This window comes from Microcebus murinus, chromosome 19, assembly GCF_040939455.1.
Source record: "Microcebus murinus isolate Inina chromosome 19, M.murinus_Inina_mat1.0, whole genome shotgun sequence".
Taxonomy (NCBI): domain Eukaryota; kingdom Metazoa; phylum Chordata; class Mammalia; order Primates; family Cheirogaleidae; genus Microcebus; species Microcebus murinus.
The window spans coordinates 11,508,288-11,534,895 of NC_134122.1; the positions used below are offsets into that span (position 1 = coordinate 11,508,288).

Genomic DNA, 26,608 nt, shown 5'->3' on the forward strand with positions numbered 1-26,608 from the left:
AAATACAGTATAAATAAATTTGTATAAAAAGTGTTTAAGGGGAATGGAGTTACAGTTTGGTGAGATGAAAAAGTCCTGGAGATGCATAATAGTGGTGATGGTTGTACAACTATGTAAATATACTTAACACCACTGAATTGTATACTTAAAAATGGTTAAAATGGTAAATTTTTATGTGTCTTCTACCACAACTTTAAAAAATGCTTATTCTTATTGCCAGATTATCCTCCAGAAACTTGAGTTCATACACTGCCTGAGCCAGTAGGGAGATTGGTAAACGATTACCAGTATTTTTAATCTTGGCCAATTTGATTGGTAGAAAAGGTCATATTAAATCAGCACTTTAGCAATCTCCAGGCCAGCGATTTAAAACAGATAATCAGCAAGAGTTCTCAAAAGACCAACATGCTGGGGGGAAAAACGTGGGGATAAGGTCATTTTAATTCTGATTTTTTTTCTTGAGGCAGATTCGCACTGTCTCCAGAGCTAGCCTCATCATAGCTCACTGCAACCTCAAACTCCTGGCCTCAGGTCATTCTCAGCTTTCCCAGTAGCTGGGACTATAGCCACCACGCTCGACTAATTTTTTTTTTTTTTTAATCTTTTGTAGACATGGGGTCTCGCTATGTTGCTCAGGCTAGTCTCAACCCCTCAGCCTCCCAAAGTGTTGGGATTAAAGGCGTGAGCTACCCCGACCGGTGGATCCTTCCTAACAAATGGTACTTTTTAGCCACGGTCCTGTGATTTTCTGCACAAAATGAATGCAAAAAACCAAACTGTGGTGAGTACAGTGCGGTCTTAAATATTACTTTAATTGCTGGGCAAAGCTGTAACCTCCAGATACAGAAACAGCCGCCCAGCAGGAGTACACGCACACACCCTCGGTTGCCCCAGGGCGTAACTCCTGGGCGCCGGCCCTCGGTCAGCCAAGAGGAAGGGGCGGGACCGGCGGTGGCACGCATGCGCCTATTCCTCCGCCGGGGAGTGGCCGCTCTAGGCAGCGGGGAGGTCGAGGGGTTAAGGGGATTGAGAAACGAGTGCGGCTTCTCCTCTATGGTTGAGGGCTGGAGACATTCTCCTCCGCAGTCTGTCCCAAGTTACTTCCGGAAGTGAGGCCTTTACTTCTTCCTCTGCTTCTACGGGGGTCCGGGTGGGGGGTGCGATGGCCGGGTTGGCCCCGGGACGAGTGAAATGGTAAGCCACAGCACGGCGGGGGGTGGTGAGGGAGCGGCCCAGGCGTGATTTCGGGGCGTGGTGTGGAAGACGGAGCCGGAATCCACTTGGCCGATCCCCTTTGGCGGGGTTGGAGGAGGCGCGCGGGCCTTTTCCTCGCCCAGGCCGGGGTCCTGATCTGCATCAGTCCTGGCCGCGGGGTGCGGATCCAGCTTGGCCAACTTCCCCATCCCTTCTCGAGAGCCCCACGTCGGCAGAGCCGGTCGCTGGGCCTCGCCTGCGTCTTTTTGGGGGGTGTCAGGGTCAGAGCCGCTTGCTCTAGGGGCTCCCTAGGGCGGGATGGAGGGGACGTCGCTTCCATACATTTTAGAGGGGGACAACCGGGCGCCTGCCCGCCAGGAGCGCTTGCCACATCTGCAGCAGCTCAGACAGAATTGCTCGGGTTCCTGATAGCCGCCAGGCTGAGCTTGCAATCTAGCGAGGCACCCTCCTGCCCCAAGGCGGAATGATTGTTCCCCCATTTTAAAATAGGGTTACGGAAGCGCAGAAAGGAGAAAGTGAAACCCCGAAGTCACACCTGGGATGGGCTCTTCTGATTCCGAGCCTCACTGCTCAGAAATCCGAACTTGTGCAAAAAGGAGTTCTCTTTTATTAAAAGAGAGGGAGGCAAATGGGAGTCAGGTTATGTCTATTTGAGGATATTTGGAGGGGCAGGAGGCAGCCCCCCAACTTTGGTGAAGTGATAGCCTAGAGGCTGTCATGCTCTCAACTGTCGCCGTTCTGTCCTCCCCGCTGAAGCTCATTGGTTGGTCCTTTGGGGGTGGTCTTGATGTCACGCTCCGAAAGGCCAATAGGAAAGGAGCTTTGCTCTCTACCCGGGGCACACCCCAGAGGCAGCGCAGACTGCACGTGCTGGTAGGGTTGTTTTGTTTCTTCCTGTCACTGATGCTTTGTAAACAGCCATCCTGAGTGTATCCTGACCGAAGTGTTTTGCATTTTCCGGTGTATCTTCATAAACTTGATGGAAAAACTGTATTTCTCCAAGGCAGTTCTTTTTTAATATCCCCATTTTACAGGTGAGTGCCAACAGCGTTTGGCAGTGGCATTAATTAGACAGCCACCATTCAGTAAATGCCACCATTAATAATTCTAATAATACCAGTCGACCATACAACAAACTCTTTTTGAGTATTTATGGATAAAGTTTGTCATTTAAACCTCCCAACAGCCCTTCGAAGTTGATATTATTATCCTAGACTGATAAATGGGAAATATGAGGCTATTAGGCTCAGGGAGAATAAATGGTGACCAGGTTTGGAACCCAGATCAGTCTCATTCTTTTTTTTTTTTTTCTCTTCCTTGTATAGATCTAGGAATCAGTCCCACTCTTAAAACCATACTGTTCCAACTCTACCATCCTCTGCAGAGAAATTATAGTCCAGGAGATGAGAAAATTTACACAAATAAAAGTTACACTAATGCACAGAGGCAGGGAAGATTAATTTGGGTGGGAGGGAGTTAGACTTTCAAGTGACAATTGATTTGAATCTTGTCAGTTGGATACTTTTGACTCAGAAATGTTGTGAAGCCGTGTTATAGATGGAGAGAACAACATAAGGATGTGGAAATATGCCCAAGGAGCAGGAATTAATAAATGAGACTACCGTGTAGTCTCCTGTGTCAGCAGAGGAGTAGTAGGGAACAATCATAATAATACTAATAGCTAATACTTACATGGCACTTACTGTGTGCCAGGCACTGTTCTGAATGCTCAGCATATATTAACTTCATCTAATCCTTTCAACTATCCTATCAGGCAGGCACTATTAATATCCCCATTTTACAGGTGAAGCAACAGAGGCACAGAAAGTGACTCTCTCCGGAGGTCATGCAGCTAACAACTGGTTGAGCTGAGATTTTAACTCATTCATTCTGGCTCTAGAGTTTGTGCTCTAAGTTAAAAGTCATGTTGATTGCTAAAATAAAAATTCAATGGCCAGCTTTCAACTATGGGCTTTATTTTCTTGTAGTAGGTAACTTGAGCAAAGGAGGGGCTTAATGAGAATTTTGTTCTAGGAGGATGTTTCAGGCAATGGAGAGAGGAGGGATTGGCAAGAAGAGAATTGAAAGTGTTATTTAAACTTTTTTTGTTCACACATATTCATACCTTTTCTGAGATATGTATTTAGGCATGTCAGTGTTTATTTGTATGTAACAGCTCTCTCTCTCTCTGGTTCCCAAATGTCTGTGTGCATAAGAATCTCTTGAAGGGCTTGTTTAAAATGTATATTCCTGAGCCTCTCTCCCAGACATCCTGGCTGAAGTTTACCAGGTGATTTTGGTGGGGGAGTCAAGTATTTGTCGATTTGGCTTTCATCTACAAATACCTAGAGCTCAGCTTTGTGCCGGTCACTCTGAGGTATGGTGATAAAATGTAGTGGCTTGTTTTCTGACCTCAGAGAGCTCAAGATCTGATGGGCGAAGCAAAGACACAACCAAAACAGTAGTGTGTAAAAAGTATGAGAGTGAGCTGAATCTGAAAAGGACATGTTTATAATAGGAGTCATACAGAATATTTTGAAACCAATAGTTAAGGTATGGGTTACTTAGTAACCTCTAGCAGCTTTTCATAGCTTTCTGAGTTGTTGAACATCTGCAGGGTTGAGTACAGGATAGGTCCTTGAATATAGGCTACATAACAGAAATGAAAGAGGACAGGGTCTGAGAGAGCCAGGATCTCTTTCTGAGCCTGCTCTCATCTTGCCCAACACTTCCACGGAAGACAATAAATCATGGGGCTACAAAGTTTAGGCAGCAAGTCAACACCCAAAGGAGCTCACTACATTTGCCCTACTGATTTTTGACCCTCTCCAGAAAGAAAATCTATCTGGAGTCAGAAAAACACAAGGTTTTACACAGTAAGCAACTAGAAATGCTACTCATGTTAATGGAAGAGCCAGTTTTTGCCACCTGCAGGAAGTACACATAATATTTTGTCCTCATTGCCATTTCTGACCCTTGCCTTGTTTACATTTGGGCACATTTATTTTTATTTTATAGTCACCATAAATAGGTGGACACACTTTGGACATTTAATAATATCTGTAGTGTTCTGCCAGTATTTGTCCCCAGGAGTGGACCTGGGGTGGCAGAGCTAGGGGTTTCCTCACCCATCCCTTACCCCTGTTTTTCATTTTTTTTTTCTTTTTCTCCCTTCTTTTTTTCTTCCCCTTCACAGAACTTGCCCGATTCTATTGTAAAATTTCTGCGTAGAACAGCATACTCACTCTAGCAGCTGCCAGCTGGAGTTCATGTTCCAAAATGCAGTGTTGTTACATTCTAGTTTGTTTTCTCTGGTTTGTTTTTCTCAGCTGTGCAGTAGCAGCTCTGTGATGTGGCCTAGATGATAAAAGAGTAAATCGATCCTTTGAACTAATAACTGTTATTGATTACTGTATTGGGATAATGAAGTGTTACTCAGACAGGCTTTAAGTCAGACCATGATTTAAAACCTGGCTCTGGCCTGTAATCCTAGCTCTCTGGGAGGCTGAGGCGGGCGGATTGCTCAAGGTCAGGAGTTCGAAACCAGCCTGAGCAAGAGTGAGACCCCGTCTCTACTATAAATAGAAAGAAATTAATTGGCCAACTAATATATATACAAAAAATTAGCCGGGCATGGTGGCGAATGCCTGTAGTCCCAGCTACTTGGGAGGCTGAGGCAGCAGGATTGCTTGAGCCAGGAGTTTGAGGTTGCTGTGAGCTAGGCTGACGCCATGGCACTCACTCTAGCCTGGGCAACAAAGCGAGACTCTGTCTCAAAAAAAAAAAAAAAAAAAACCTGGCTCTGCCCTTTACCTATTAGGCCTCCATTTTCTCATCTTTGAAATGGAGATAATAGTAATACTTATCCCATAGGATTGTTGTGTGTTTCACATTACAAAGGCTCAGTAAATATTAGCAGTTGTGATGATTCTTTGTTGTCAGGTATTATGCAATGAGAGGAAATAGCCTAACCAGAGGCCCAAAGAAGCTGAAATCTTTCTATTCTTACACTGAATATCCTTGCTAAGAAATGATTGGAATCATATTTTTCAGGCTGGAACCCCAATAAATTAGCCCTTAGAAGGATTCCTAAAATATTAGGCAGAATACAGTCAAAATAGATGTATGTTGAATAAAGAGGTAGACCATAATCATATGCCACTGAGCCAAGCAGTTTAAAAATTACAATTTCTTAAGAGTTAATCATTATATAGTGAGATCTTTATAAGCTAGCTACTTAAACTCAGAATTAATGCATTTGTTTTGGATAAACTCAATAAAAGTTATTGTATTAACTGAGTTTCCTAAATTTTAGTTGGGTATCTGACTACAGAAGGAAATAGGTAACAGTAGTGCTATCACCTCCTGGGTAGTAGCCCCCTGGATAAAGCCATAGGTAAGCACTCACCCAGTTGGACAAACATCTTCCTTCCAAGGGAGGAATAGCCAAGTTCATGCTGTATTCTTTATTTATACAGCATTATTGGGAGATTGCATGTATCCCAGCCCTTTCTGTTCTTTCACAGATTTTCAGGTTACCATAGTAGATCAGTTAGGGATATCTTCTTGGGCAAACATAGAAAAGGTCATGTTGATTAGATATCTTGGAATTGCCCAGATCATCAGAGATTATGATAATTGTTTCCTGTTAATTATGCCAACAACAATAGATAGCAACCTGATAGCAAGTCAAGAGTGAAGAAAGCTGGCAGTGTGGTGGCTCACACCTGTAATCCCAGCACTTTGGGAGGCCATGCAGGAGAATCACTTAAAGCCAGGAGTTTAAGACCATCCTGGACAACATAAGACGACCCTGTCTCTACAGAAAATAGAAAACAAACAGGGTGTGGTTGCATACCTATAGTCCCAGCTACTCGGGAAGCTGAGGCAGGAGGATTGCTTGAGACCAGGAGTTAGATTACAGTGATGCCACTGCACTCCAGCTGGGGTGACAGACTGAGATACTGTCTCAAAAAAAAAAAAAAAAAGAGAGAGAGAGAGAGAGAGGAAATCTATAAGCTGACAACTCCAAAAGCTGACTAGCCTAAGGCCAGTTAGCCCAGAATCCACCATACACCCATCATTAGACTCAGAAGGCATCACATGGGACAAGAGATGAGAACTCTGGGGTGAGACAAGTAACAAAACTGAGAACAAGTGGGAGAGGGCCAGAGCCAACTGTAGGTGAAAAATTAGATCCCAGTGTTGCCAGATCTAGATATTTTTTTTTTAAAAGAGAAGCCAGAAATCTAGGATTTTATGTAAAAATAGATTTTTTAAAATGCTGGCACAAAATTCAATTTAAAAAGAAAGAAAGCCTGCCTGCAGGTTAGATGTTGCCTTAGTAGGGCGGTGGCTGCTGGTGGTGACTGGCCGGGGACAAGAAGGATGGGTGCTCATGGTGTTAAAGCTGCATTACCTTGGTGGGCTCACCTAGTTTGTAAAAACCACTGCAAGAGGCGTACAGGTGTATTCTATTAAGAACCTTTTATCCCAGTGGATAAACAGTAGTTCTTAACCTCCTCCAGGTCTTGGTCCCCTCTGAGAGAGCCTGATAAACACTCTAGACTGCCTTGCAGGGAAATGCGCGTACCATGCACAGACTCAAGCTTGATGTGGAATTCAGTCCTCCTGCACACTTTTCTGAGTTTCATTTGAAAACCCAACTTTTGTTCAGGAACAGCTCTTCAGAATGACTCAGTACCTGTGGGAACTCCTAAAGTTTTGCTGTACTGTTCAACCTATCATATATATATATATATATTTTTTTTTTTTTTATTTTTTATTTTTTTTTTTTTTGAGGTAGGGCTCTGCTGTCCAAGGCAGAGTGCAGTGGCATCACCAAGGCTCACTGCAACCACAAACTCTTGGGCTCAAGGGAGCCTCCTGCCTCACCCTCCCAAATAGCTGGGACTATAGGCACACCACCACACCCAGCTGATTTTTTTGTGGGGGAAGGGGGTTAGAGATGGGTGTCTCACTGTGTTGCCCAGGCTGGTCTCAAACTCCTGGCCTAAAGTGATCCTCCTAAGTCAGCCTCCCAAAGTGGTAAAATGATAGGCATGAGCCACTGGGCCTGGCCATGAACTTGTTACTATTTGCTGTTTTGTCGATTTCCTCAAGCTCATGCATTCTTCCCATTGGTTTTGAACTAGGTAATTAACTCTTGTAATTTCATAAACAGAAGTGTATCCATGTGAACAGAGAACTAGGGGTAAGAATAGAATAGTTCTCCTCATGACACTCCATCCTGCCCACATCCCCACCTGTTGTCTTCAAGACCTTTGACACGAGGGGGAAACAGGTGAAAAGAGCAGTAGCAGAGAGTCTTCTAACACATTCTCACTTGGGAAGGAACTCAGAAGGAGCCAGCCAGCTGCTTCTCAGGGCTCCAGCCTACTGCAGGAACAGCTGTAAACATCCTCAGGCCTTCTCAAAGAGGCCTCTAATAGTTGCCAGAGCAGGGGTGGGTATGTTTACCCAAGTCCCAACACCACAGCTTGTAACTTTAGTGACTGAGCTAGATTTTTATCACTGAAGAGGCACTTTCATCCTCTAAAAGTACTGCTTTCTTTAATTGGTGGAAGTAACCCAAATAGATACAAAAGTAACAGAAATGATCCACTGAATTTGTTTAAGAATATGTACTCTTTCTCTGTTAGCTTCCACTGTTTGAATTTAGGGTAAAATGAAACAAGCAAAACTCCTAAGAAGCTCAGTTTCTAATTTGTTAAAGGCAGTTACAAAACAAAGTCAATTAATGGTCACCTCACCTTTGCAAAATGCCCTTTAACATTAGCGTGTGATTTGTTTTCTCCCATAAGAAATATACTTGCTGATCTTGTAGGCAAGGAACCGCTGGTGTATTCTAGTTTTTAAAAGGCTAATTTGTGAGAAATTAATTTCAAAATACATTATTTGTAATTTTCTGCAATGAATTTGAAATCCATACATTTAGCTTCATTCTTATCCCCAACTATAGTTTTGTGTCTCCAGCTGCCTGCTAGACATTTCTATTTGGAAGTCTTATTACCTTAAACCCTACATTTCTAAAATTCACAATTTGTTTACAATGACCCCGTTTCTGTCAGGAGTACAGTTTTTCTTGCCTTGTTCTGAAGCCTAGCCAACATCTTTGACCATTCTTTCTAGTCACTAGAGCCCATAAATTATTTCCTTAGCATCTCTCAGATTTATCCCTTCACATTTTCATTTTTGTCACCTTAGTCCCAGAAGTAAGTGGCCCTAATTGTTCTCCCTGCTCCCAGCCTATCCCTGCTTCCTGTTAAGATTTGTATCCACAAGCCCAGCTCCGCTCGCTGGTCTCATCACCTCTGAAACTTTCTGTGCACCCATCCCATCTGCCTGCCTCTCATCAAACTGGCATTTGGAACCCTGTCTCAGGCCTCATCTCCAGCTGTGTCACGCCTGCTCTCAGTGAAAACAGGACATTTCCCCAGCCAGGCCCAGCCCTTGCACAGCCCTCACCCACAGCTCTGTTTCTTTCCGCTGACATTGAACCCAGATATAATCAAGAGCTCCATGCCCAGCTCACAGGAGATGCTCAATAAATGTTCACAGTGTGATTATTATTTCCTACCATAATGCTCTCCACGTGGTGGTGGTTTTGTCAATATTAGTGGAATAAAGGAACTACTTTATCAAAAGGATTCTGTTTTCAAAATCGTACATAAAATCTCCCACTTCCTTAGCAATCTGAAGAGGCTACCCGAAGGAAAGCACTCACACATGTTTTAAATGTCCCTAAACATATAAACAATGAGCAAATATGACTGAGAATTGGAAATAATCTGGAATCTGTTGAGAACATTTATTTAGACTCTTTCTCTTCCAAAAACAAGAGTTATTAATGTGCCCGTACATAAGGTTGTTCTCTTTACTATCATCTTTTACTTTGAATACATTTGTTCATTACATTTATTTTCTAAATTTATATTTTATCTTTAATTATCTTTTTAGTGCTGGCTAAGGAACCTCTAGTCCACTTTTAACACCAAATTTAAATTTTAGTTGTGTTTATTTTCTGAATTGAAGAAAATAAACACTGGTATTTGGCCAAAAGGAATACAAAATGTTTTTTTTACAATTCTTGTATTTTTTTTACAATTATAAAGTCACATATTTTCATTCAAAACAACCCTATCTTTCCTTCTAGTTTCTATTACTGGTTTACTTATTTAAATTATAGTGTTTTCATGCTCTATGTAAAATTTTGTACCCTATAAAATGTGGTAAAAATCTCTTACCGTTGCTTTGAAAAATCAGTAAATATCTACCATGTATGGTTTATTTTTAAATAAACCCTATGCCAGGCTCTGTACTAGGCACTGTACTTGCATTCTCTTAATTGTGCAAACGTCCCAATGGGGAAATACTCCGAATACCCCCATTTGTTCATGAGGAAGTGGAGACACACAGCTGGCAAGTGGCCAGTAAGAACCCAGGCCGCCCAGCACTGGGACTTGTGTTCTCAACCACACGAATGCAAAGCATAAAGCATGAGCCCCTGTCTGCGTGGCTGGTGTGGGTGGCAGAGGGCAATTTCCTTTCTTTTCCTTCATGGTAGCGAGATTGGGAAACTCTTACCATAACACCAGAAATGTTGTGAATAATCGTTTCTTTGGCCCCTGTTGACACCATTCACCGTCGTGTAGCCACTTTCCATCACTGTCTCTAATCCTCACAAGAAGCCTTTAAGGGTTTTGTACCGGTCACCACCGTTTCACAGTCGAGGAAACCGGGCTCAGAGCTCAAGTCACTTCTGCACAGTCATAGAGCTAGTGAGTTGGGGAGTTGAGATTCTAACTCCAGGGTCTTCTCAGCCATATTGCCTCTCTGTTTTAAAAAGTCTCCTAAGACCCCGATGACAATGAGAAGAGAATGGTTCTTCACCATTTACATATTAATGGCATTAGCATGTTCCTGTGGCACCAGACTGGCCAGATCCAGAGGACATGATGCACACGTTTGGGTTGATTTAGGGGGAAAAGGTATATGGGGGAGTTGGCCTGACACAGGGCACCAGAAAACAAGGCTTCACTCACTTCTTGGAATTGCTTCTGTTAGAGCCTCTGAAACCAAATTCCCTAAAGGGAATTATTTGTGTGGACCAAATGAGTTACTTACGTGAAGTATATGTCTGTTGTTGTCAACCCCACACATTTTTGCCAGACCAGGAAGCTGGGTTGTTTTAAAATCATACACCTAGAAAGAACTTTAGAAATTAAATTGCAAACACTGAGACCAGAGAAATTTCAAAGGAAGTTAGTGAAAGGGAAGGATCCAGAATTCTCTTTCCCCTAACCCCTAATCTATTGAAATTTCCACTACACCATTTTGCTTTAATAACTTTGAAGAGTATAATGAATAGGCAAGAAAGAAATTCAATGATGATTAATTAGTTTATGGATTATAGATTTTTATAGACCGAATTTGTCACATATAAAAATTAGAGCTTTGATAGAATGGCGATATTATTGTATTAACTGCTCTTCAAACAACTATTTGTTCTATTGCTGTCTTTTTTTTCTAGATTAATGATGCTGTGCAGCAGTTTTATAAGTCTGAAATTTATATCTGTGGATCCCAGAATTTAAGAGATGGAGGAGCCTCAGAAAAATGATCTGAACGTGATGGGCCTTGAAAACGATGACCCTCTGCAAAGCACTGGGCCTCAGATTTCCGTTAGCGAATTTTCTTGCCACTGCTGCTACGACATCCTGGTTAACCCCACCACCTTGAACTGTGGGCACAGCTTCTGCCGGCACTGCCTCGCTTTGTGGTGGGTGTCTTCAAAGAAAACCGAGTGTCCGGAATGCAGAGAGAAATGGGAAGGTTTCCCCAAAGTCAACATTCTCCTCAGGTAATGCTCAACTCACATCGGTAGCAGGGCTCATACAACATGCTCTCTCTTAATGGAAGTGGCAGTGTTTGAAAAGGCTGCAGATTTGGAGCTCACTTCTTGGGTGGTCACTCTGCATCTGCCTGAATATAAATTAGGGGCTCAAGGACCTGAAAATCAAAAAAAGAATGGGGGGCCTGAAAAATCCAGACTCCCTCATCGGTGACCACAATTTGTTTTGTTTTTTTGAGACAGGGTCTCGCTCGGTCACCCGGGCTAGAGTGCAGTGGCATCAGCCTTCTTCTGTGATCTTCACAGCAAACTCAAATTTCTGGGCTCAAGCAATCCTCCTGCCTCAGCCTCCCAAGGAGTTGGGACTACAGGTGCATGCCACCACACCCAGCTATTTTTTGTGGAGATGATGTCTTGCTCTTGCTCAGGCTAGTCTCAAACTTCTGGCCTCAGCAGTCCTCCCACCTCAGCCTCCCAAAGTGCTAGGATTACAGGCATGAGCCACTGGGCCCAACCCATAATTTGTTTATTATTTATTATAAGTGACAGAAAAAAATCTATTTTAGTTATCAGACCATTGCTTGTAACCTGTGTCATATAATGATTTTTATTGATTTGTATTAATATTTACTGAGAACACCTTAGGTCTAATAGAGAAAATGGTATAACTGTATAATTCTGAATAACTGATGTGATGCTGATTTTCAAAATCTTTTTATAAACTCTGTTGCAATTATCACATGAATAGTTTGTCATGCATAGCATCACACAGATAAAGCTACCTTTCTTTTCTGCTTCCTGGTGGTCATAATGTGCCTCTAAGGTCTTTGAGGCATAAATCCTTGTCCCTTCTTCTGTTGCCTTAGCAATGTGTGCAGCCTTCTCAGTTATCAACAGAGTACCAGAAAGTTCCATGAAGCCATTAACCCAACAGTTTCTTTTTCACAGCAAATGTATTTACAGTTTGCTCTTACCTGTCAGGCTTGCTTAACCTGAAGGTTAATCTTAAATTGAAGGAGGGGTCTCTGGTGGGGTATAATTGAAAATGGAAACAGCCCTATAGTGTAACCTGATGGTTGGCCTTTCTCTTGCTACTGAATTTTGCTCTTCCCCCTTTTTACAAACTAATTTTAATAACCTAAGCAATGCATATTATATATCTATTCATTGTTTACATTCTTTTTAGAATATTGGAACATTACTGATAAAGGAAGACCTCTTTGACCCCTCTTTCTCCATGTTAGAATCCTTCCTTCCTTCCTTTTCTTCTAAGTAATTTCACTTATGACTTAGTTGTCATTTCTTTAATATTTTAAAAAATACTTTTAAACATATGTGTGCCAATAGAAAATGCAAGTATTTTCTCAGTCAGTGGCATACTATCCGTATGGTTCTGCTGGTTACCATTTTCATTCAGCAATATGTGTGTCTTAAATTTATCCATCTTGACACATACTGATCTAGGAAATTTGTTGAAATCTATGTAGTACTCCATTGAATGAATATTCAATGAATATTTAATTCTTTCCCTAAATAGTAGACATGAGATTGTTTCTAATTTTTTGCTTTTACCAACAGGACTATGACAGATATTCTTGTCAGTTCACCTAGGGTATCTATATATCATTAAATGTTGACCATTATTTTGGCCTCTAAACATTATAAGTATTAATATATTTAGTTAAACAACTATCTTGTGATTTTTTTTTTCTCTGTTCTCCATAGGGATGCCATTGAAAAGCTATTTCCTGATGCCATTAGAATGAGATTTGAAGACATTCAGCAGAATAATGACATAGTCCAAAGTCTTGCAGCCTTTCAAAAATATGGGCATGATCAGATGCCCGTAGCTCCTCACACAGGCCAAGTGAATCAGCAGAGAGGAGGGGGATTCTTTTCCGGAGTGCTTACAGCTTTAACTGGTGTGGCAGTAAGTCTGTTGCTATGTCTCTGCATACCCCAGCCCTGATCCCCCTACTGCTGTTTTCCACTGAAGTCGTTGCTTTTGAAATCGCCTAAACAATTGATGACGTGACTGCATGTAATTCACCACCTGCATTGAAATCTGCTGGGTTGTATGATTTCTCCAGGAATGTTGCTTACTCAAGTAGACCACATAATGGTTAGCACCCAGTAAATGTTAGTTTTATCCTATTTAATCCTCTTGATAACCTATACAGTTGTCACCATTATTATTCTTCCTATGGAGCTAAGGAAACAGGTGCAGAAAGGTGGTAGGACTGGAATTCAAGACTGTGTCTGCCTTGATGAGTCGATCTTAAGTATGCACCACTAACTTGTAGAGGCTTCCAACGTAGAGGCTTATTTTCCAATGTAGAGGCTTATTTTCCAACGTAGAGGCTTATTTTCCAATGTAGAGGCTTATTTTCTTTTTAAGTTCTATGCTACAAAAATCTAAATGTTTTTCCAATAAAAAAAGCACATGAGTCAGTTATGTTGACCAAGCTAATGGAGTCAAGGGTGTAGCTGCTCCCAGGTGCCCTGCGATGAGTCCTGTTCTGACCTCTGTTCCCTCACTGCCCAGCAGTCAGAGAGATGTTCCAAGGACAGTTGTGCCCCCCGGTTCTCCGTGGCAGTGGCATTGCCCTGCTTCCATGTACACACTCAGCATCGTTCCCTTTGAGCTCAGCCTTTTCCCTTCCCTGCCCCACACTAGCATATTTAGAAACAGGCTTCTCTCACCTCTCCATGTTTAAGGTCCCTGTCACTTTTCCCCAGGTGGTCCTGCTTGTGTATCACTGGAGCAGCAGGGAATCTGAGCATGATCTCCTGGTCCACAAGGCTGTGGCCAAATGGACAGCGGAAGAAGTTGTCCTCTGGCTGGAGCAGCTGGGCCCTTGGGCCTCTCTCTACAGGGACAGGTTTTTATCTGAAAGAGTAAATGGAAGGTGAGGAGCAAAGCCTTCTGACACCATGGACATTTTATAAAATGGCTGTATTGAGACATAATCCACATGCTATAAAATTCACCCATTTGAAGTGTATAATCAGTGGTTTTTAATATATTCACAAGTACGTACAACCATCACCATCTAGTTTTAGAACATTTTCATCACTCACCAGGAAAGCTGTTACCCTTCAGTAGTCAGTCCTCATTTCCCCCTCAACCCCTGCAAACACCATTCTACTTCCTGTCTCTATGGATTTGCCTATTCTGGACATTTCACATAGATGGAATCATACAATATGTGGCCTTTGTGGCTGGCGTTTTCATTTCACGTAATTTTTTCAAGGTTCACCCATGACAGGCGTCCTCAAACTATGGCCTGAGGGCCGCATTCGGGTGTTTTTGCCCATTTGTTTTTTTACTTCAAAATAAGATATGTGCAGTGTGCATAGGAATTTGTTCATAGTTTTTTTTAAACTATAGTCCGGCCCTTGAACGGTCTGAGGGACAGTGAACTGGCCCCCTGTTCAAAAAATTTGAGGACCCCTGACCCATGATGTAGCATGTATCAGTATTCCACTCTTTTTATGATTGAATAATATTCTGTTGTATGGGTATGCTACATTTTATTCATTCATCAGTTGATGGACATTTGGGTTGATTCCACTTTTTGGCTATGATGAATAATACTGCTATGATCATTCATATGCAAGTTTTTGCATGAACATGTATTTTCAGTAATGTCTTGGAGTGGAATGGCTGGGTCATATGTAACTCTATTTCGACTGTCAAATTATTTTCCATAGCAGCTATGTCAATGAAATTTTAATTTCTTTCTTGCCTTCTTATTATAAAACTAACATATTTATTTTTTTTCAATAATATGGAACTGTATGATATTGAAAGTGACATATCTTTATAATCCTATTTATAATATATAAATGTATTATTTTTAATTTAAACTGAAAATACTATTGTACTAGACAGACTTCTGTTTATGTGTATACATGTGTATATATATTAATATATTTATATAGCCGCCCCCTGAGTGGAGGCGTTACGTAGAACACCACACAGTGATGGGAGCAGCCGCGCTAAGTCATTTATTTTAGACATGAGATCACCTGTTGCGGGGCTGCCCAGCTGCCACCCTTCCCACTCCAGTCAGTTCTCCCCTCCACTGAGTTCTCCTTTGGGGAAGAGAAATATTCCCACTTTAATATATTTTTTAATAGAAATTCACCTCCCAAACTTATGATCTAAAAATTTCTCTACCTCATTTTTATAACGTATTTTTGCATAACTGTCTCCTAGAGGATAAATTCCTAGAACTGGAATTGCTGAGCCAAAGGGAATAGCTCTGTACAGCCTGAATAAATATTACCAAAGTATCCACAAAAGGACCATTAATTTACACTCCTCCGCCAGTGGTTGCGTGTGCCTGCCGATCTCTCTTCCGCTTCCGCCAGCATATGGTGACGTTTTTAATGGCAAATCACTGTTTTCTGATGTGGAAAGCAGATAAGGAGTCTCCAGCAATTTTTATTAATTTAAATCTCTACCCCAAAACAACTACTCTTAATGTTATAATGTTTTATTTGATTTCCTTCTGATTTTTTTCTATATATACACACTTATAACAATAGAATAATATGTGAAAGGTCAGTGTGTGTAATGGGAAAATCAAAGGCTTAGGAACAAAACAGACCTGGTTGTGTCTTGGTCACCTTATTTCTCTAAGCCAGTTTTCTGATCCACTAAAGGGGCATAATGCCACCCTCCCTGCAGAACTGTTAAATGGATCAGTGATGATTTATGGAAATCATTTCCAAATAGTCCCTGGCAAATAGCAAGCAATTCAATTATTTGCTGTTATTAATGTCATTGCACATATTAAATGACTCAACTACAAGCCTAAAGTATTTAGTCAATAAGGTAAAGCTCTGAATGTGGAAAGTTTGCTTGCAACATATAATCACAAAAGAAATCTCCTCCTGCCTCCGTCCCTCCACAGATTGCTTTTAACCTTGACAGAGGAAGAATTTTCCAGGGCACCATATATCATAGAAAACAGCAGCCACAGAAGAGCTATCCTCATGGAACTAGAACGTGTCAAAGCACTAGGTGTGAAGCCCCCCCAAAATCTCTGGGAATATAAGGTAAACTCTTTATTTGTTTAAGTGAAAAAAGTAAGGAAAACAATTTAGCAGTCATCTGCGTGTCCACTGCTTAAGAAAGAAAACATCACAGATAGGATTGAAACCCCTAAGTACCCCTCCCTCTCCAGAGGTAACCCTCTTCCTGCAGCTGGAGCTGTGCTTACTTCCTGGGCCTGTTTTACTGCTTGTACGTGGGTGTGTTTCCACAAGCAATAGGAGCATTGTTCTACGGGCTTTTACCCTTAATTTATGAGGCCTAAATGAACTGAACATATCCTTCTGCAAGTAGCTTTTATATGTGGCAACAGTTTACTCTTATGTTCAGTATTCCATTGCATGAGTATATGACAGTTTATGTATTTTCCTATTGGTGGACACTGAGAGGGTTTTCATTTTTGCTATTAGAAACAGTGCTGCTGGCCGGGTGCGGTGGCTCACGCCTGTAAGCTTAGCACTCTGGGAGGCCGAGCCGGGAGGATCGCTTGAGCTCAGGAGTTCAAGACCAGCCTGAGCAAGAGTGAGACCTAGTCTCTACTAAAAATAATAAAAATTAGCTGCATGGGTTGGTGCATGCCTGTAGTCCTAGCTACTTGGGAGACTGAGGCAAGAGGATCGCTTAAGCCCAGGAGATTGAGGTTGCTGTGAGCTAGGCTGACACCATAGCACTCTACTGGGCAACAGAAAAAGCAAGAGTGCTGCTGTGGACATTCCTGGGAAGTTCGTATGCTCATATGTAAGACTTAGAAGTGGAGTTCTAGGTCACAAGACAACGCATGTCTTCAGCTTTACTACATACCGAGAAATTGATCTTCAGTGTACCTGTACCAGCTTCTTCTCCTTCACAGAGAGGATTTAATGACTGTTGTACTATAAAGCAATTACTGTATTTTTATCAGTTATAGAATATCTGGAATACACAGACTTATGCCCTACAAAAGACATCATGGAGAAAAATAAATACAAATAACTAAGAAACTTATGGAAGAAAATGCTCTCATAATTAAACAAGTGCAAACTAAAGCAACCAAAATGTCATTTTTTACACCTATGATATTGTCAAGGATGAGAACGTTTAATACTATGAGGAAAGAGGCATTTGAACCCTTGGACCCTTCGCTTCTCTGCACTAGGAGCAGAGGCAGCGTAGCGCCTCCATCAGTAGCAAGGCTCTGGCGCCCACCTGCCTGGGCTCTTCCAGGACACACTGGCTGTGGGAACACCAGCAAGTACCTGGGCCTCCTCCTGCCCGTTTCCTCTTTGGTAAATGACCTCATGGGGTCATTGTGAGAACGGAACGTTTGATTCACGAAAAGTCATTAAACAAGTCGTTTCACTGCAGCATCATTCATAATAGCAGCACCTGGAAAACAACCTGAGTGCCCATCATTAGGAACTGGTTAAATCAATAAGGCACGCCCATACAGCAAGCATTGAAAAACGAGGGTGACTATGTGCTCATGAGGAAGGATGCCCAAGATGTATTAGTAACTGAAAATAAAGAAAGCATATTAGAAAACATATAAATTTGTATGTATCTATATATTTGCATATACATAGAAAATTTCTGGAAGGATACAGGAAGTGTTACCGGTGGTTTTATCGAGGAAACGAGACTTAGATGGGATGGAGAATTTTATTTGTCGGTTAATATATCTCTGGGCCACTTGAAAAGATTTTTGTTTACTTTGTACACATATTACTTTAAAAACTAGTTCAAATTTTTAAAGAAGGGATGTGGGGCTCCTGAGGTAGATTTGTTGTTTTGTGTGTTATTGTCATATGTTTTTTAATATTAAAAATATCCTTTTAGCCGGGCACAGTGGCTCATGCCTGTAATCCTAGCTCTCTGGGAGGCTGAGGCGAGCGGATCCTTTGAGCTCAGGAGTTCGAAACCAGCCTGAGCAAGAGCGAGACCCCATCTCTACTATAAAAATAGAAAGAAATTAATTGGCCAACTAATATATATAGAAAAAATTAGCCGAGCATTGTGGCGCATGCCTGTAGTCCCAGCTACTTGGGAGGCTGAGGCAGAAGGATCGCTTGAGCCCAGGAGTTTGAGGTTGCTGTGAGCCAGGCTGATGCCACGGCTCTCACTGTAGCCTGAGCAACAAAGTGAGACTCTCTCTCTCAAAAAAAAAAAATCCTTTTTTATTATAAATTATTTGTTTTGTTAATACAGTCAAACTCTGGACTGTTTAGTTCCATGGTGGTTTTTAATATGTGGCAGAACATGGCCGGGCACAGTGGCATGTTCCTGTAGTCCCAGCTACACAAGAAGCTGAAGCAGGAGGATCACTTGAGCCCAGGAGTTCAATCCAGCCTGGACAACATAGTGAGACCCTGTCTCTTAAAAAAAGAAAAATCTGGCAAAACACTTCTGAGTCTTGTATCCAGCAATCACCCCCATTTAAAATATGTACAAGTCATCTTGTAATCTTTAATATTAAGCAGAACAAATGGGAATGTGAGAAGAATCTTACCATGACTCAGCTTCTTTTGCTCTTTGTGCTACCTAGCGCCTTCCTGAGGGCAGCACTTGACGTTGAGCCGAAAGACTCCTGCGTCCCCACGCAGCTCCTCCCGAATGCCGGTGCTCTCAGCGCCATGAGGGAGAGCCCTGTAGTGCTGCCATCATAATCACATCACTGGGTGGTTGGTTTTTTCCTCCTTTTCTGATGGCAAGTTGCCAAGAGTCGGACCCTTTTGGTTGGACACTCACACTGACACCAGACCTGCACACGTGACCTGGTCATCTCCCTTTCTCTTGTACTTACCGTGATCTGGCTGGACACAATCAGGCTTTGTTTCTGGGCCCTGTGTTCCTTTAGTACGAAACTGCCATCTACCCATACCCGCGACAGCAACCGGAGGCCACGTTTATTTCATTAATTCCCCCACCTACTCTCACCTGTGATCATTTAAAAAATCTGAGCTACCTTAGTTTTCATAGGTAAATCTTTCAGCGTGAATCTCTAAAAGGTAAAGACTATTTTTTTTTTTTTATGGGGTCTCATTATGTTGCCCAGGCTGGTCTCTCAAACTCCTGGACTCAAGTGATCCTTCTGCCTCAGCCTCCCAGTTAGCTGGGACTACAGGTGCATGCTACCACACCTGGCTTAAAAAGTGAAGATTTTTAAAAGACACAATTATAATATATCACCACTGTACTCCCTTCAGTTAAAAATAATCTTCTCATGTTATCAAAAACTTGTCAGTTTTATTTTTTTGATAGGTGGTTTGTTGCGATCAGGATTCAAACAAGGTCTACATTTGGCTGTTATGTCTCTTAAGTCTTTTTTAGTTTCTGGAGACTCCCTTCCTCTTTTTTTACCCCACGTTTATTTGTTGAAGAAACCAGATCATTTATTTTGTCCTGTAGAGTTTTCCCACATTTTGGAATTATGCTGTTGTCTCTGAGGTATCCCCTAGCAGTCCCTCTGTCCCCTGTATATCAGGGAGTCTAGCAGTTAGATCTAGAGACTTGCTTTGGTTCAGGTGTGATGTTTTGGCAGGACTATTTCCTAGGTGCTGCTGTTTTCTTCCAGTAAGAGGCTCATAACATCCAATGGTCTCCCTTTTTCTGACGGCAGCAGTCACTGTGATCATTGTTTAGATCCATTGGTTCATTAGGGGTTGCAAAATGGTGATGTAATTGTCTCTCTCCTTCTTCACTTATTAGCTGAAATAAATCTTAAAAACAGGGGCTTTTCCATCATCATGTAATCACCCTGAGTACAGTCTATACAGGAAAGGCAGCTTAATTGCTTGATTCTTTCCCTTTATTTATCAGTTTCAGGATAGTGACGTTTTCCCTATTACCCTCTGAAGGTAGCCAAGTGGATCTTTAGGATTGTTAACTGAAGATTTTACATTCTTAATGTGTTTCAGTATGCTTTAGTTATTATTCTGATTGATGCTCAATTGTCCTTATTTTTTTTGAAACAGAGTCTCACTCTGTTGCCCCAGCTAGAGTGCTGTGGCATCAGCCTAGCTCACAGCAACCTCAAACTCTTAGGCTCAAGTGATCCTTCTGCCTCAGCCTCCCAAGTAGCTGGGACTACAGGCATGTGCCACCACGGCCAGCTAATTTTTTCTATATATATTTTTAGTTGTCCAGATAATTTCTTTCTATTTTTAGGAGAGACAGTTTCTCACTTTTGCTCAGGCTGGTCTCGAACTCCTGAGCTCAAAAGATCTGCCTGCCTCGGCCTCCCAGAGTGCTAGGATTACAGACATGAGCTACCATGTCCAGCCAAATTGTCCTTTTTTGAGTAGGAGCCTCCTCACATTATTTTCTGAGTCCATTTTTTAAACTTTACTTTTTTTTTTTTTAGATTTTTTTTTCCAGCATATTATGGGGGTACAAATGTTTAGGTTATGTGTGTTGCCTTCCCCCCCAGAGTCAGAGCTTCAAGCGTGTCCATCCCACATATGGTGCGCATCATACTCATTATGTATATATACACTCATCCCCTCCTCCTCGCTCCCATCTGCCCAATGCCCGATAAATGTTATTCCTATATGTCCACTTAGGTGTTGATCAGTTAATACCAATTTGCTGGTAAGTACATGTGGTGCTTGTTTTTCCATCCAGGAAAATACAAGGGGTGCTATATCACCATTGTTTCTTATAGCTGAATAGTACTCCATGGTATACATATACCACATTTTATTAATCCACTCATGTATTGATGGGCACTTGGATTGTTTCCACATCTTTGCAATTGTGAATTGTGCTGCTATAAACATTCAAGTGCAGGTGTCTTTTTCATAGAGTGTCTTTTGTTCTTTTGGGTAGATGCCCAGTAATGGGATTACTGGATCAAATGGTAGATTTATTTGTATTGCATTATAAACTTTAACTTTTGAATTGAGGCATAATGTACTTGCTGGTGAGTCCTTTTGACATGACCTCATTAGTCTTTGATAGTTTCCTTTCTCATTTGTCAAGATGTTCAAGTTACTCTTATACCTTTCTTGTCCCAGGCTTGGAATCAGCCATTTCACAAGTTGAATCTTTTTAATTTAAATCTTTCGCTATAAAAAATTTGAGATATGTACAAAAATAGAGGGGTGATTGTACTCATAGTTTCCATGGTTACAACTCATGGCCATCTTTACTTCATCTGTACCCCTCCACCCGCTCCCCACACCTGATTTGTAGAATATAGCATAGCATATGGATGACCTGGCCTCTTCCTGCTATTCATCCATGCATTGTTTGTGCACACCATGCAAGAAGGGTGACGGCAGAGAGCGGGAGGTTGGAAGGAGCTTGGTGGGGAGCTGGCCGCCACAGTTGTAACGTGGCCCTGTGCTTGCCTCGTCCTCTGCAGGCCGTGAACCCAGGCAGGTCCCTGTTCTTGCTGTATGCCCTCAAGAGCTCCCCCAGACTTGGTCTGCTGTACCTGTACCTGTTTGACTATACAGACACCTTCCTGCCCTTCATCCACACCATCTGCCCTCTGCAGGAAGACAGCTCTGGGGAGGACATCATCACCAAGCTTCTGGTAGGTCTGCAGAATGCCTGGAATAGAATATTCGGCCATCCCTTGGTGTGGTGTGGAAATGGAGACGTGGCTGTAGCCTGTCATGGAGAGTAGAAAACATCCAGCCTTCGTGTGAATTTTGCAGGGAGAGCTTGCTGCAGAAGAAAATAAAGCATGACCGTCCCCACTCCTAGAAGCCCATTTTGATTCCTGCATTACATAGCAAGAGGGGCTACCCTCTGGACTTGAAATGTTATAAAAAGAAAAAAATGCTTTTGTCATAAAAGAATATAGGTCCAGATTGCCCTAAAGGATTAGATTTATGGGCCTTCCAGTTGGTAATCTGCCTCTTAACAGGACTCACAAAGCACGGCTACTTGTCCTGCTGTGGCAGGGTTAGTACCCATCACTGTCCAATGGACGTCAGCTGGCGCAGGGCTGTTCGCATGGTGGTTGTCCACCGTGGCGCCTTTCTCCAGTTTGACCCGTGGGTTCCTTCGCGTTGTCGGTGGGCCATATTCACTGGGGCGGGGGGCGGATTTCTCTGTGTCTAGTAGGTCATTTGACCATAATAGCCTTTGTTTTGCTACTCTTGGGGCCCGTCCTTCTGACCTGTTTATATCAAAAAGTCACATGGATGTGGGAATCTCCTATGTAATCTATACCTATAAATATTAAAATGGAATTTCTAAATCTCCAAAGACTCTTTTTAAACAATATAGTTAAATACCTGCCTAACTGACTTTAACCTTGAATGTGGTTTAAAGCCTGCTAATCGGCCCCCTGCACAGTGAGCCTCTGATCACCCGGTTTCCAGTTGTTACTTGCCTCGCCAGACCCGCAATGCAGAGGCCCCAACCTTTCCATGTCAACAAGCCCCAGCAGCCTCTGCCGCTCATCGGGCTAACATTTTTATATGCTGATATCTGTAGTTGAAAAACTTACCCCATCACCACCACAAAAAATTACTTTTTTCGAGGGGAGTGTGTATGTGTGCCATTTCCCCACAAACTGTCATCGTTCTAGCACAGCTAAGATGTTGAATTTAGGGAATGGCTTGAGCTACCCATGCAGTGAAGGTTACTAATAAATAATAAAACCCTGCTTAATTTAAATTCATTCCAGTCCCCTTATTCATATTTCATGCTTAGCTTTTTGCTTCTCAGCTTCCACAATTGTGTGGCAGGCATTCCAATCCAAACTTTTGTGGTAACATTTATCAAATTTAAGATTAATTATTATAAGATGAGATGATGGATGGAAATTTCATTTTAGGTTGCTGGATATATGTGTATGTGTGTGTATTTTCATAAATGTAAAACTCACTGGGATGATCACAGCATCTTGTATAAAAGTCAGTCTCCATTATTTTTTGTGTCTGTGTGTTCTTTTTCAAGGATCTTAGGGAGCCCACGTGGAAGCAGTGGAGAGAATTCCTTGTCAAATACTCCTTCCTTCCATACCAGCTGATTGCTGAATTTGCTTGGGACTGGCTGGAGGTCCATTACTGGACGTCACGGTTTCTCATCGTCAATGCCATGTTACTCTCAGTCCTGGAATTATTCTCCTTTTGGAGAATCTGGTCAAGAAGCGAACTGAAGTAAGTGTGCTTTTATTAGGAGACGGTTGGAGCAACAGGGGCTGGGAAAGAAATACCAAGTGGGGGAAAGGTCCTCTTTGTAATATACCTCAAGCTGGAAAAGGAAATAAGTCCTTTGTCTACCAAGACCCTTCAGTCTCTGGTTTGAGAAACAGCACATAAGCAGAGAATAGGAACATTACCTTGTGTTTGAAAAGGGGAACATTTCATGGTGCTCCTTGTTAAAGTGTTTCCCTATATCTTATCTCTATGTAATAATATACCATTTAATTTGGGGGATAGGCAACAAAGGATTTTAATAATCAAGTAATAAGCAAGTGAGAAGAAAAGGTCCTTTATGGAAAACAGCAGTATGGCAGAGCATAAAGAGATCTGATGGGGAATTCTGTAGTCATGAGTTCTAATTCTGGTCTGCCACCATCTGGGACAGTAATAACTTCTCTGATTAATGCATAAAATGAGCACATTAGGCTAGATAGTCTCTGACTCAGGAGTGCTGGTTGCAAGTTACAGAAACCAACCTAAACTGGTTTTACTAAAAAGGAACTGCCTAGTTAAGGCTTTAGCGTTGCTGGACTCAGGGACCCAAATGCTATCATTAGGACCGACTCTTTCTCTCCCTCTCACAGTGCTGTTCTCTCCTGTGTCCGGCCTCAGGCAGCTGTCTTCATGTGGGGGTTTTGACCGTGCCAGGCTTCCATCTGAGCAGCTTAGCAAACCTGGTGGAAAGAAAGCACTTCTTTCCCCGTAGCACTTGTAACAGTCTCAGGACTCACATGCCTTTGTTCTGATTGGCCCACCCTGGGTCACTTGCCCGCCAAACCCATTGCTCCATGCCAGGGTGTGCAAGGCTGTTCTCAGCCAGGCTCGAGGCCTGGGCTCACCCCATAGTCAGGGGCTGGACCACATGGAAAAGGATAAGGGAGGGAGAATCCTCGAAGGAAAACTTAGAAGCTCTTTCTAGAAGGGGTTGGTGGCTGAGCAGGTAACACTGCCACCACACCAGCAGCCTTTCCTCTTGACATCCTGTGACTCACAGCCTTATAAATAGTTCCGAGAACCCAACAGAAACCTCCCTCATTTGTTTGGATTCAGCAAACTCATTTATTCATGGACAGAACAGACATATCCATGCCCTTACTGTACCCCTGGCTCACTGCTGGTTAGGGCAGATCTTCTGGGAAAGAAGACAGTCTCTGAGGGCCTGTAGCCTAGCAGAGAAAATCTGTATGATAAAAAAGGATGTGTAAGTGGGGTTGGGGCTGGAATAGTGAGGCCTCGCTGGGCGTGGGGACAGGCCATAGTGCCTGCGGAGGGACCCTCTGGGCTGTGTCCTGGGAGTCGATGATGGGATGGTCAGGCAAAGCTTTCCCCGGCCCTGGGGGCAGAGACGAGGTCTTTGCAGTGCAGACAGCCACACTGGAGGCAGTGGGGAAAGGCCTGGGGTCTGTGCACTGGGGCAGCGTCATTAGAAACGCCACCCCAGTTCTGCCTTTGAACCGCTTCTCTTCCTTTTTCAGGACTGTGCCTCAGAGGATGTGGAGCCATTTCTGGAAAGTATCAACACAGGGGCTTTTTGTGGCCATGTTCTGGCCCCTCATTCCTCAGTTTGTCTGCAACTGTCTGTTTTACTGGGCGCTGTACTTTAACCCAATTATTAACATTGATCTCGTGGTCAAGGAAGTCCGGCGGCTGGAAACTCAGGTGTTGTGACTGGCACTGCCCAGGCTCTGAGAGGCTCTTCTGGTCTCCCTGACGTCTGAGCTGTGATACTTACGAGAGCTGAGGCAGGGAGCGGACTTCCCACTTTCTACCCCTAGCAAAGCAAGGTGCTGTTTTGTGTGTCAGAAGGCTCCAGCCAGGTCCTCCCCACCCTCTGCCTGCGCCACATGGCAGCAGGGACTGACAGCCCAGTGCGGGGAGGACAGTCTGTTTGGCCGACACAGGAGCAGCCCTTCCACCCGGCCACCTTCCTCACAGGGACTTGGGAGGCTCAGTCCATGGCAACCGGCAAGACTCCGGGTCCCCAGAGGATTGTGGTATGGACGACATCGGAAGGCGGCCACGTCGGCTGCCCCCTGCCGCAACCTCAGGAACTGACAGAAGCTCCCAGCGCCTGAGACCAGGCTTGCTGTGACCAGGCCTGTCCTATAAGTCAAGTTTAGGAAAACAAGGATAAAATTTTGTCATAGGCATAGACAGTTTCACATAAAAAGTGCAGAGGAAAACCCAGAAGTCAGTGAACAGTTCTGTGTCATTGAAGAGTTGCTAGGTTTCGGAGTAAAGCCTCTGAAAGGATTCAGTTTGAGACTGGAATGATGGTTAGGCTTGTAGTCTCTGGGGAATTTTTTCTTTTTTTTGGAATCATTGAAAGTCTGGATGCCTGTCTCTGAGCATGGAGATGAGTGGGATGTGAGGCGTTCGTGGGGGCTAATTCCCATCAGCTGCCTCAGTGCTACGTAAAACTTACATTAGGGTTTTTGTTTTGTTTTGTTTTTAAGAATTTAATCTGTAAAATAAATTCCAGGATAGTCCTTTTTGTTCAAGGAAACATTTTGTAAATTGACCTCACACTGTATAATCTTCATTGTCCTGTCCTGATGTATAAAATAGCAAGTATAATCGCACCAAGCGCTGTGATTCTAATTATGGCACGAGCTGAACTATGGCCTTTCATTTCCTTCCAGTGTGACAACAGCAGGTGTGAGATGGCATCTCTCTGGAGACTGGCCAGAGATAAGTTTGCATCCAAAGTGTTCTTTTGTGACTCCATGTACCATTCATTAACCCTTTGTATCTTTGAGTGAAGATTTTATTCAAACTTTGCATCTGAAAGTTTGAAGAAATTACTTGAAATAAAGATTTTTTTATATAGATAAAACCTCTCTCCATATAGAAAAACTGGTTGTTTAAAAAAAAAAAAAAAAAATCTGCGTTGCCCAGTATAATCTGTTAGCCATGCTTAAGTCTCCCAGCCTGACGCAGGCATTGAGCCACGGAGCCACCTAAGGGATGAGAAGGGAAAGGAGGGAGAGTGTTTTTCTTCCTCCTTGAGTTTGCTTGTGAGGCCCCAGGCCTGCCTGGCTTTACCTATTTAACACTCATAACCTGCCAGAGACACTGATGGCACTGTGGGTCTGGGGACACCGAGGTGTTTGTACATGCTGGTCTCATGCCTTGCGGGGTTGCCAGGGACCTCCTCCTCTCCGGATGAGGAGATGGAGGCTGGCTGGCAAAGGTCACGGTGCCGGTGCTGGCTGGCATTGGCAGAGCGGGGCCTGAGCCACCCACAGGCTGCCAGACTCCAGGCCAGTGCTGCCCACCCCTACCTGTGGCCTCCCACACTGTCCTCACCTGCCCCCA

At 43.0% G+C, this 26,608-nt stretch overlaps 1 protein-coding gene across 2 annotated transcripts; it reads left to right on the forward strand.

Annotated features, from left to right (window-relative positions):
• Positions 1-985: 985 nt before the first annotated feature.
• BFAR (bifunctional apoptosis regulator) lies at positions 986-26,126 on the forward strand. Of its 2 annotated transcripts, none has more exons than XM_020281504.2 (8): positions 986-1,109; positions 10,769-11,098; positions 12,815-13,019; positions 13,829-13,998; positions 16,012-16,156; positions 21,493-21,666; positions 23,043-23,245; positions 24,766-26,126. In XM_020281504.2, the coding sequence occupies exons 2-8, from the start codon at positions 10,836-10,838 to the stop codon at positions 24,956-24,958; spliced, it is 1,353 nt and encodes a 450-aa protein (XP_020137093.1). In that variant the 5' UTR covers positions 986-1,109; positions 10,769-10,835; the 3' UTR covers positions 24,959-26,126. The 2 variants fall into 2 exon arrangements, with proteins under 2 accessions (XP_020137093.1, XP_012591546.1); XM_012736092.3 differs by having other exon boundaries at positions 987-1,194.
• Positions 26,127-26,608: the final 482 nt, after the last annotated feature.